Raw genomic sequence first — 13,152 nt, 5'->3', positions numbered from 1 at the left:
AGTTTTTTTTTTGTTGTTATTGTTGTTTTGACACCAATGGATGGGGATGCAAGGAGAGTGCAGGAGCAAGTTTCAATGAATTAGAGAAATGGGGACAGGGTAGTTAGTTGGGTCTGCCTCTGCAAGGACATAATAACCAGGGTGCTGAGCACAGAGTATGGAGATAGGAACTGGGTCAGGTTGTCACCCCTGCTGCCAAGGACTTAGGGACAGATGTGCCAACACCACAGGGACACAGAACCACTGAGTCCAGAGTCACCTCTCCAGCCCCATCACATACATATGTACACACCTGGACAGACACACACACACAGATATACATATAGTTTTATTTATGAGTGGTAGAATGGTATGTGTACTGGTACCAAAGTTACACTATCTTTCCACATGATATTTCACAATAGGCTGTGTAGTGAATAGAGCCTGTGCTTTGGAATTGGATAGATCTGGGTTTAATTTCCAGCAGATACATTTGTTTAACCATATGATCTGGAGCAAGTTGCTCCCAACTTTGATTTTAAATAAAATAAAATTGATTTAAATAAAATAAAAACTGTTTTGCTCTCTACTCAGTAGCTGTAAACAAAGCACAGTGTAAATCATCATTTTCCTGCCTTTGGCTAGTCCATGAGCTGACAAGATAGACAAACCTTTTCAAGAATCACAGTGGGGTAGGGATAGGAGTTCAGTAATGAGTTATTTGCTCATGAATAGAATAAGCCTCGCATAAAAATGTTTTCAGAGTTATCATATATAGGCGATGTAATGCAATGTTGCATTTGCCCAGCTTTCTATATTAGCACACGAGAGTGGAAATGTCATAGAGTTCTGGTTTTGTCCATAATTGTTACAAGTATGTTGCTTTTGAACCTTGTGAAATATTTCATTATATATTTGAAGTTATAAAATATAATGTTATAAATAGAACATAAAAATTTATAAAATATAATTGGGTTCCTTCACATTATAAATATTTAGAAATTATTGCTATAATTGAAGTTTGCTTTTTAATTTTTTTTCTCTTTTCAGATGTTTAGTGCCAAAGAAATTGAATTACAAGTAAATGAAACAGGAAAGAAAAAGGAAGAAGCAAAGAAGAAAAAATCAAAGAAGACTGCCTAATTCTTAGGATAAACCCTGGGAGCTTTTAATATTTTGTTGTGCTCCTTAGAATTATTTAGTGAAATTTTAAGGAAATAAGTTAATTTGCAACATTACATTTAGTAGTTACGTGTTGTTTTGAGAATGCCATATTTGTGGCTGTCTTCAGTCTATTACATGGACAAACATACATTAGTATGAAGATTTTCTTTGAAAAGAGAGTTCAGTAATTGTTGAAAGCAGTCAGGATTTTACATAAGCCCGAGACTATATAACTTGCCTTGTATGTTACTTTTTCATACATGCAAATTTAATTAATAAAAATGTTTAATTAAAAATTAATAATTTGGTGCCATTTGAGCATAGACTGTCAGTTAAAGATAGCTATTCCAAAATAAACTGAATATACTATTGACTTGCATTTCTAGATGAATGATAAAAACATCCTTGTGTTGGTGAATTGCCAAAATTTTGTCAGAGCCTTTTAAAAAAATTTTTAAATATTTTGTTATATTTATTTTACCTTTGTTATTTTATAAGTTGCAGTACAGTCATCCCTTGGTATCCAAGGGGGATTGGTTCCGGGACCCCTTGTGGATACCGAAATACGCAGATGCTCAAGTCCCTTATACAAAATGGCACAGTATTTGCATTAACCTATACACATCCTCTTGTATACTTTATATTTTCTTCCACTTTTATTGAGATATAATTGACATACAGCACTGTATAAGTTTAAGGAGTACAGCATAATGATTTGATTTAGAAACATCATGAAGTGATTATCACAATAAGTTTAGTGGACATCATCTCATATAGATGCAAAATGAAATAAACAGAAAATAATTCTATTTCTTGTGGAGAACTCTTAGGATTTACTCTCTTAACAACTTTCATATATAACGTACAACAGCATGAATTACATTTACCATGTTGTACATTACATCCCTAGTACTTATTTATCTTATGCCTGGAAGTTTTTGCCTTTTGACTGCCTTCATCCAATTGCCCCTTCCTCCAACCTCTGCCTCTGGGAACTACAAATCTGATCTCTTGAGTGAGTTTGTTTGTTTTTTCTTAATTTGTTTAGTTTATTTTTAGCTGCGTTGGGTCTCTGTTGCTGTGCACGGGCTTTCTCTAGCTGCAGCGAGCGGGGGCTACGCTTCGTCGCGGTGCACAGGCTTCTCATTGCAGTGGCTTCTCTTGTTGCAGAGCATGGGCTCTAGGTGCATGGGCTCAGTAGTTGTGGCTTGCGGGCTCTAGAGCGCAGGCTCAGTAGTTGTGGCACACAGGCTTAGCTGCTCCACGGCATGTGGTATCTTCCTGGACCAGGGATCGAACCCGTGTCCCCTGCATTGGCAGGCGGATTCTCAACCACTGTGCCAGCAGGGAAGCCCCTGGAAGTTTGTACTTCTTAATCTCTCTCATCTATTTCTTTCCTCCTTGTACACGCCCTCCCCTCTGACAATCACCTGTTTGTTCTCTGTATTTATAACTCTCTGTTTCCTTATTTTTTGTTCATTTGTTTTGTTTTATAGATTACATATATAAGTAAAATGCACTGTTTGTCTCTTCTGTCTGACTTCTTTCACTTAGCGTAATACCCTCTATGTCCATCCATGTTGTTACAAACGGCAGGATTTAATTCTTTTTTATGGCTGAGTAATATTCCATTACACGCGCGCGTGCATGCGCGCGCACACACACGTGTATATATTTTCCTTATCCATTCATCTACTGATGGATACTTTGGCTGCTTCCGTATCTTAGCTACCATATCAGTAAATAATGCTGAAGTGAGCATAGGGGTACGTATATCTTTTCTAATTAGCATTTTTGTTTTCTTAGGATAAATACCCAGGAGTGGGGAATTCCCTGGCAGTCCAGTGGTTAGGACTTTCACTCCAGAGGGTCTGGGTTCAATCCCTGGTCGGAGAACTAAGATCCCACAGGCCGTGCAGTGTGGCCTAAAAAGAAAAAAAAAATACCCAGGAGTGGAATTGCTGAATATATGGTACTTCAATTTTTAATTTTGTTGAGGAATTTCCATACTGTTTTCCATAGTGGCTGAACCAATTTACATTCCCACCATCAGTACACAGGGTTCTCTTTTCTCCACATTCTCGCCAACACTTGTTATTTGTTGTCTTTTGGATAATAGCCATTCTAACAGGTGTGAGGTGGTATCTCATTGTGGTTTTGATTTGCATTTCCCTGGTGATTAGTGATGTTGAGCATCTTGTCATGTGCCTGTTTTCAATCTCTATGTCTTCCCCAATGTCTTTGGCCGTTGTTGAACATTATAGTGATGGGAAGGCGCCACATAATTGTTGAATATACACTGCATGCAGGGTCCCTGAAAGTGGATTCAGACACTGGTTAAGTAAAAATGGGGGGACCTCCAGGAAGAGAGGGATGTGTTGCCCTGGGAAGGCCCTGGGAAGCCTTCTCACGAAGGTGCATTCACCTACTCCTCATCCTCATAGAACGTTCTTTTCGTGCTCAGTACCAGAAACAAACGATATGGTCCTTGTCTTGAAGACATGTTTCCTATATGGGGCGAAATAGGGACACACCATCCAAATGATATGGTTGTAATTCCACCCTTTATTTTTATTAAACAACCACTCACATAGTGCTTACTACATGCCAGACACTGTTTTGAATTCTTTATAAACATTAACTCACTTAATTCTTATGAGACACATTGTATAGTTTATGCCCAAAGTGCTGATGCTTATAGTGTTTACACCACAGCTATCCATCGAAATGGACACATTTCTGCCTAAATCTTCCTCACAAGGCTGTATCATAGGAGGCAGAAGCTTTTCTATCTCATTGGTTTTATTCTTCCTGTAACTGGCATGAGAGTCAGATTATTTTTGACTCAATTGCTTTGTTTTACTTTGGAAATCTAAGTATTGTTTTGGTCACGTTTTGCTGATCTATACAAAGTGATTTTTTATTTAATGTGAAATTTTAGCCAAAATATATTCAAACATTATTGCTATTTAAAATGTCAGTTTTACCTCTTTTACTGGAAAAATGCAATATGCAAGCACTTTGTGCTTTACTGGAAGAATGCAATATGCAAGCACTTTGTGCTTTTCCTCCCTTGTATCCTCAAGGTGAGATGATCACAAACATTTGTTTTTGGGAATCAGCTAAACAACTTCTCTTTCCATCATTAGGTTATCATTAACTATATAGTCTGCAAAAAATCTCTCACTACAGGCAAAGAAATGCTGGATAAGATCTAATAAACATAACATATGCCCTTTAAATGCATAACTGAACTCACAAGACGTAAGGGAAATCCCCAGAGGCCAAACACAGAAAGGGGTTGAGAATCAGAGAAGGCATTAGAGCAGATGCCGGTGCTGCCCAGGAGAAAGCTGTACTGGCACAATAACCAAAATAAGAATGAGACGATAAAAAGCCTAGAAACACAGCTACCCTCATTGGGATACTTGGGTTATGGCAGCTAGCATTGCATATCTGTGAGTAAAGAATAAGTGCTTCAATAAATGGTGATAGGACAACTGGTTATCCATTTGGAAAGAAAGAAAATAGGACAACTGGTTATCCATTTGGAAAGAAAGAAAATGGAACCTCTACTTCACACCATTTTTTTAAAAAGTCAGTGTCAGATGAATTAAAGACCTAAACATAAAAGGTAAAACGTTTAGAAGACAATACAGGAAAATATCTTTAAGACCTTGTACCTAAACAAGCTACAAAAAGTGCTAACACTTAAGGAAGAGATTGATAATTCAACTCTGAAAATGTAAGCTTCTCTACATCAAAAGATACCATAATGAAAGTGAAAAGACGGGCCATAAATGGGAGAAGACGTGTAACATATAACTGATAAAAGGTGTGTGTCTGGAGCTTATGTAGGACTGTTGGTTCAAAGGAATAAAAAAAAACAATGCAACAGAAAAATGGATGGACCATTTAAACAGGCAGTTCACAGAAGAGAACACCTGAATGATTTTCTCTTTATGAGGAGCTTATTAAGTAATGCTCTACCACACTAATCCAGGAAACACATATTAAACTATGATAAGACACTACTTCACAGCCATCAAGTTGGAAAAAATTTAAAATGACTGTGTAAAAATTTTTTTTAGACTATATAAAATGTTGGTGAGCATCTGGTGCCCAAGAAACTCCTATACTGCTATTGGACTTTAGGACACCTGCTGTGGGCAACAAGGTAGTGAGATCTAGAAAGTCAAAGAGGCAAGTGTCCTTCAGCCAGTAATTCCACTCTGAGGTATACAGCCTACAGAAACTCTAGTATATGTGCATAAAAACAATCACCTATAAAGGCATTGCTTGTGATAGCAAAAAAAAAAAAAAAATTGGAAGTAACCTAATATTCATCAACAGGAAAATGACTGAATAAATTATGATTTATTCATACAGTAGCATACCATATAGCAGGGAAAAAGAAGGCACTACAGTTACATGTACACAACAGGTATATGTCTCCAAAACACTGAGCAAAAACTAAAGCCAATTGTGAGAGAGTATACACAAAGGAATGTTTATAGCAAGCTTAAAGACCTACAAAGCTAAATATAGTGTTTAACAGATACAGTGAGGTAAAACTGAAGAAAAGCAAGGGAATTAGTTGTTGCAAAAGTCAGGACATGAGTACTTCTGTTGGGAGCCGGGGAGAGAAATGCACAAGAAAGGTAAGGCTTTTATAAAGCTGGGTGGTGAGCATGTGCATGTTCACTTCATTATTCTCTAAACTGTACCTGTCAATTATCTATACTTTATTATGTATCTTACAATTATAAATCCAAAAAACATTCAATGCAGAAAAAGTTTAACAAAGTTTAAACATGCATACCTTGCCCTCAAGAAGCACATTGCTTAAGAAAACTTAAAAGCATGCATAACTATAATGTATTGTGTTGTCTATGTATGTATCCATATGTAGTGAAAATAAAAAGCAAAATCAGGATGGTTGGAAGAGAAGGGAACACACGGGGCTTCGACTGCACTTGAGACATCATATTTCTTTATTTCTTGAATAGTGGATGGTATAAGAGTGGTCATTACAATATTCCCTTGTCTGACAGAGCCAGAGACAGCTTTGCTTCATTACTAAGGTTAGCACTTATTCCTTTCTAAAAGTTTTTTCCCTCATTCCTGGTCATCTTGAGGATGATGACCAAGTGAGTGAAGTAATGAAAGACATGACAGTCTCACCATCATCTGAAGTGAAGTCATGACTAATTCTCTTAGGAAGCAGATCTGCAGTTTGCACAGTAAGTTTTAAAAGACACTTGGAAGCAAGTAAATTTCGAATTGATCTTTGGAAAAGGATGTGATGGAAATAAATACTCTCCAAGTTTGCAAAAAAACCCACTTAATTTCATATTTCATATTTCCTTAGGGCTCTTCATTCCAAGTATTCCCATGCTTTGTCTTGTTTAATTGAATACATATATACATATATTTATACATATATAAATATATCTATACATGTATATATATATATTTCATACATTGACATTCCTTTAGAAAGAAATTAAGCAGTTACTTTATCGTAACTCCATATAAATTTTCATTGGTTATTGAGGGGTCATAAAAATGCCTCATCTAATTAAAAATTATAAGAAGGTTTTTCACTGTATTTTTTTTTTTTTTTTTTTTTTTTTTTTTGCGGTACGCGGGCCTCTCACTGTTGTGGCCTCTCCCGTTGCGGAGCACAGGCTCCAGACGCACAGGCTCAATGGCCATGGCTCACGGGCCCAGCAGCTCCACGGCATGTGGGATCTTCCTGGACCGGGGCACAAACCCATGTCCCCTGCGTTGGCAGGCGGACTCTCAACCACTGCGCCACCAGGGAAGCCCTTCACTGTATTTTTAATAGAGTTATAAAGGTATACTGTGCTTTACCTATCATAGAGAAAACAGGTCACAAGAATATTTTCTGTAAGATCTTGATTTCAAGAAGCATATATCAGAAATAAACAGAAGAAATGCATGTAACAGTCTCATTTAAAGGAGACTCTCATTTTTAATAACTGATACATTCACGTGGTACACAAATTAAAAAAAAATTGTATAAATACTCCATCTCATTTTGGTCCCCCAGTAACTAAGTTTCTCTTCTTGAAGGTAACGGATGTTATCAGTATGTTTCTACTGATATTTTCAGTATACTTCTATTGATATTCCATACATATACAAACATGAATATATCTTTCAATGCAAGTGGTAGCATACTGTACGCTGTTCTGTATCTTGATTTTTTCACTTAACATATCTTTGAGGATCTTCCCATGAGAGGATCATTCTTTCCAACGTACAGATATAAGGTTAAATTCTTAACCAGTCTTCTATTGATGATCCTTACTGTTCATGGTGTTGCTACTGCAAATAATGTTGCAATGAATAAACTTTTGTTTGTCATTTCCCATAGTTAGAATTATATTTACAGGATAAATCACTAGAATTAGAATTTCAGGGTGAAAAATATGTTATACAATTATACAAATTTATGTTTCTCCTAACAGTGAGTCAGGGTCCCTCTGCTATACCTTTCCCATTGTAGTTGCATTGGCTTTGTATGGTATCAACTCAGCTAACCTTGGAACTATTTCCCAGAATTTTCTTTCCTATATGGCTGTAAGTTTGAGTTGGCCACAAGAGAAATTTGCACAGTATTTGAAAGGCAGAAGAGAAGTAGCTCCATGTAGGGCACCAGCACTGTAGCAGCTCGCAAAGGATGTTGGTTTGCTGGCTCACTTTATTGGTGTGGGGAGGCATCCAGGCCCATAGCTACTCTAGTTCCTCCAGATCCTACCGGATCTCCTCCTCCATATTCTTTGCTAACAGATTCTTTGCATGCAGCTTCATGGCAAAGGACACCAGCTTTTCCTGCAGGTCACCAGCATTGCCAAGGTTGCAGATGGTGAAAGATACATGAGGGCACTGTTTGTCCCCATGGGTTACAGTTTATTCTCACCCTCCCCACTTCACATCCAACTTTCCTTCCTGACTACCAGAATGAGCTGACACCAGTGACAACAACCTTGCACAGACTTCTCCATCAACTCCCACAATTGTGTGAGGTCTAATTCCTAGAGGAAGAAAATTGCTTATTTGATACCACAGTGGTTTTGCTTCTCTAATTGAACTCAAACTAATAAAAACAGTGCTTCAAACTTTTTTGCCAATAAATAGGTGAAATCTCAATATATAATTTCATAACTATTTACTTTGTATTTTTAAAAATTTACCCAAATAATTTTGATTTGCATTTCTTTTATGAATGATGTAGAACATCTTTATGTTTGTTTAAAAGCCTTTTGAATTTTCCTCCCATTGATTGTTCATATCCTTTGCCTAATTCTTCCAATAGGTTTTGGTTTTTTCCCACATCAATTTGTAAGAGCATTTACTATATTTGGGAAATTACTTTTTGCTTACATGTTAAAGCAATGCTAGCTACTATAGTAGATGAGCCCACACAGTTTGCTTCTCTTTTTAAATTTAATTAAATTAAATTTAATTTATTTGGCTGTGCTGGGTCTTAGTTGCAGCAAGTGGGATCTTTGTTGCCACATGGGGGATTTTTAGTTGAGGCATGTGGGATCTAGTTCCCTGACCAGGGATTGAACCCGAGCCCCCAGCATTAGAAGCGCAGAGCCTTAGCCACCGGACCACCAGGGAACTCCCCAGTTTGTTTCCCAATAACAAATCCCATTGTTGATTGCAATCCTCCAAGCAAAAATCTAGGAACTAAAAAAAAAAAAAAAGTCTAGGAGCCAAGACTCCTCCCATTTTGTGTCTCTGCCATCTTCAGCATGCCATTTTCAAACACTCCCAAGACTTCTGTGTCCATTTAAGCTACCAAATGGGAAAGAATCTGAAGTATCAATTGTGATTTAAAAACAAAATACTCAGTATACTAGAAACAGAAGGGAACTTCCTCAACATGATAAGAACCCAAAGCTAACATCATATTCAATGGTGAAAGACAGAAAGCTTTTCCTCTAAAATCAGGAACAAGACAAGGACACCTACTCTCACCACTTCTATTCATCAGTGTATTGGACATTCTAGCCAGAACTGAGCAAGAAAAAGAAATAAAAGGCATCCAATTTGGAAAGGAAGAAGTAAAATCATCTTTGTTCACTGATGTTTATTAGTTCTAACATTTTTTAAATGGAATCTTTGGAGTAGAAAACAAAGTTGCAGGATAAAAAAATCAACAAACAAAAATTAGACGCATTTTATATACTAACGATGAACAATCCAAAAAGAAAATTAAGAAATTCCATTTACAACAGCATCAAAAAGAATAAAATTCTTAGGAATAAACTTAACCAAGGAGGCAAAAGACTTGTGCACTGAAAACTGCAAAACATTGCTGGAAGAAATAAAAGAAGACATAAATAAATGGAGAGACACCCTGTTTTCATAGATTGGAAGACTTAATATTGTTAAGATGTCAGTACTACCCAAAGCCATCTACAGATGCAATGCAATCCCTATGCAAATCCCAGGGATTTTTTTTTTGCAGAAGTAGAAAAATCCATCCTAAACTGAAAATTAAAGAAAAAGTGCTGATTGTGGTTTCCTATGTCTTTGCTGACTAACATAAGCTAAACTAGTGTTTCTCATACTTTAATGTATATATGAATCTCTGAGGATCTTTTTAAAATGCAGGTTCTGATTCAGTCAGTCTGAGGTAGAGCCCATGAGTCTTTTCTGTCAAGTTCCCAGATGACGGATGCTTAGATGCACTGGCATCACCTAAGTACTTGTTAGATCTCATTAGCTAAGTATTTAGGAGACATCTACACGTAGCCCCTACTATGGTCTGTGTGATCTCCCTTCCCCCACCTTCCCCATACCTCTTTGCTTCATCTCTTGCCATTCCTGCCATTTCTGCCATCCTTCATTCACCTCAAGCCACACTGGCCTCCCTGCTGTTCCTCATAAACACTAAGCAGGCTCCTGTCTCAGAGCTTTGAAACTAACTGTCCTCTGCCTGCAGCGCTCTACCCATACTCTACGTGGACATGGCTTGCTCCTGTACTTCCTTCCATTTGCTGCATAAATGTCACCCTATCAGAGAGGTTTTCTCTGACCATCATTTATAAAATAGGACTCCCACGCCCCAAACACCTAACACCTGAAATATGTGTTTGTATGTGTTTACTGACTGCTCCGCCCCATTAGAATTGTAAGTTCCACGTCTATTTTATTCGTTGGTGTACGGCCAGTGCCTAGAACAGTCTGAGCTTACAGCAGGTAGTTAATAAATACTTACTGAATGAATATTAGAGAGCCATTAATTTATATTACAACTTAAAAATCCAAAATCAGATACCAGTTGTTTCCATGTTTCTTACTTAAAATTACTGGCTAAGATGAGATTTTTCTTTGCTTATCTTATTCTAGCATAATATCATATTTGTTGATAATGGATAAAGTAATAGGAAAGAGGTTTTGAAAAGTTCTCCAAATGATGTGTTTGGTGAATTATAATTCTGTCTTTGAAATACATATAACATGTGAGTAGCTCACGTATATAAGGCTGGCCCACCTGCACTAGGAATTCAGGGACAATTCAAGGCCACCTTTTTTCAGACATGATATTTGCATTTTGCTGATTGTGTCATGTTTTCTCTATGCCCACTTCAGTTGAGATCTTTTGGTTAAAAGAAACAAAGGTTCACTCCAGAAAGGATTCAAAGAAACAAGGGCCCTCATGGGGAATTACAAAACTGGGAACAACAACATCATTTTGCCTCCTAGGAATGGCCGCGTTAGAAATGTCAGCATCAGGAACTTTTGGATCTTAACTCTAATGTTGAAGCAGTAACAGGATCAGTTCCTTTCAGCACATCTGTTCTTCTCTCTTTACTGTCTGACTTTCTCAGTCTCATTTTCTTTCTTTAACTCACGGTTTATGCTAACTCATGGTTTCTTTTCCCTTATAACCTTCTAGCTCATACATGTGCATTATGGCCTCTCTAGCTTCTCTTTCCATTACAATCATGTAGCTTCAGCTTCCACAGTTAACTTCCCTTCTCTTTCCAAGGTTCCCAACTGCAATTCTGCACGAGTAAATATGTTTGGACCAGCTGATATTTTTGCATCAGGCCTGGGTAGGGTCATTGTGGCCAAAGGAGTGGCTGCCCTTGGGCCAGCTTCCTGTTGCTTGTCCAGTCTGTGGTGGCCAGCAGCTTGGGGTCAAGTGGCTCCACCCCATGATGCCCTTTTTGTCAGTAAAGCAGCTCTATTGCAAGGGGCTGCGTATGTGACTGACCTGGGGAGAACACACATGCTTCCTCTCACAGAAAAGACTTTTCTCCTCCTCCTTTTCATCGATTGAGCTGACTCTGGAAACTTCTTATGACTCACCACAGGTAGCCCTCTCCAAGACGCCTTTCCTCGGGCTTGATTAGAGGCCCAACCTCTGTGTCTCCAAAGTTCTTTGTTGCAACCTGTCTCATACTGCCTATAATTGTTTCACACTTGTATCTCCTACTAGAATGTGGGCATCTCTGGCTGAGAAAACTATAGTTATTTTTCATTTAAAATATTTATGGAATATTATAAAATATTTATGGTATTATGTGTGCTAATTATCAATTTCTTGACTCTCAGCTACAAATCTGCCTTTCTTTGCCCTCTTTTGTGATAGCAGAGCTGGACCCTGGTAACATTTCTCCTTTGTCAGCTAATGAAATGTTACACTTCGCCAACAGAGGGCACTGACGTCACACTGCACAGCCACAGCAACAGGTAACTATTTGGCTTATGGATTCTGGTACTCCGCTGTTATGAAGTACAGATAACTCCAGTTACACCCGCAGGCCATGCTTTCCCCACCTTCAGCGGCTTTATAGACCAGCAATGGCCCATTTCACCTGGCAAGTTTCTTCATCACTGCCAGGCTGTGTGCTCCATGCCCCCTTGGAGGAGGTCTGAATCTCAGCCATGGGGACTGTTCCTCTCCTAATCCCTGGTTCTTTTAATGCCCACTCTCCCTCTAGCTGGAGGGTATACATGCTTTTTTGCATCTGCTACTCTAAGGATGCCTTAGAGTCAATCCTCTTCTACTACTTTCAGTATCTAACCACCTTCCAGTAGCTAACAAACTTTTATATTAAATTTTCGCTCTTCAAAAAATTGATGTGGTATCTGTCCCCTGAATGGACCCTGGCTAATATAACATGTAGTGAGGCTTTTATTGGTATTTTTAAATGGACCCATAAATAAATAATTTATACTTTTCTCAGTTTTCATTTCTAACATGGTAAATATTGACAGATACAATCCACACAGACAAAAGATTTTAGGGGTCCTCAGTAAGTTTTAATAGTATTAAAGTTTCCTGAGATGAAAAAGTTTGAAAACAGTTGCTTTATTGCAAGTCTTCTAAGAGTTTTGATATACAAATGCACTTGCAAATCTGAATTTAAACCCAGATCTAACGTACATAAAGCTTTAGGAGATGGTGAGGTCGACAACTTTTAAGTCCTGAAAACTTGAAACTTTTTTCTCATTCAGAAGTTTCTTAAAAAAAGAAAAAAAGAAAAGAATCACACCTTATCAGTTAACAATGTAATTAAAATGAAATACATTAGCTGGGATTACTTGACAATATAGGAAAGATATAATGAAGAATTTGTTGAAACTTAGAAGAGAGTCTGTGGGAAGAATACCTGGAAACAGAGAGGTGATGGTGGGTAAAAGGTTTTAGCTGTTTTGCCTGGGACCTTGACTTCCTTCCTTCCTTCCTTCCTACCACAAAACCTCACGATACTGTGTCAGAAACTGCAGGTTAAACAGTAATATAACAGACCTTTCTGAAAGAAACATGTGGAGTCTCAAGAGAAACAGGGAAGTAAGGAATATACTAGGAGAATCTACTAGGAGGATCACCCAAGAGGAAAACAAACATAATGGGGGGTTTTGCTGGGGAAGGGGTCAAAGAAGACTTCCTTGGGAAAGTTCTTCCCCCGCCTCTTTGCCTGGCAAGAGGAGCATGGCACCACAAGAAGATGT

The 13,152-nt window shown here is 37.9% G+C and overlaps 1 protein-coding gene across 2 annotated transcripts in view; it reads left to right on the top strand.

Moving 5' to 3' along the window:
- Positions 1-1,372, top strand: part of PSMA8 (proteasome 20S subunit alpha 8) — a 31,441-nt gene extending 30,069 nt beyond the window's left edge. For both annotated transcript variants that reach the window (XM_079942765.1, XM_079942764.1), the window contains exon 7: positions 1,030-1,372. In XM_079942765.1, the coding sequence (XP_079798891.1) occupies positions 1,030-1,122 (93 nt within the window). In that variant the 3' untranslated portion in view covers positions 1,123-1,372. The remainder of the gene's footprint in view (positions 1-1,029) is intronic.
- The last annotated feature ends 11,780 nt before the right edge of the window (positions 1,373-13,152 follow it).

Source organism: Stenella coeruleoalba (assembly GCF_951394435.1).
Source record: "Stenella coeruleoalba genome assembly, chromosome: 14".
Lineage (NCBI taxonomy): Eukaryota > Metazoa > Chordata > Mammalia > Artiodactyla > Delphinidae > Stenella > Stenella coeruleoalba.
This window is presented reverse-complemented; position numbering and strand designations above follow the sequence as displayed.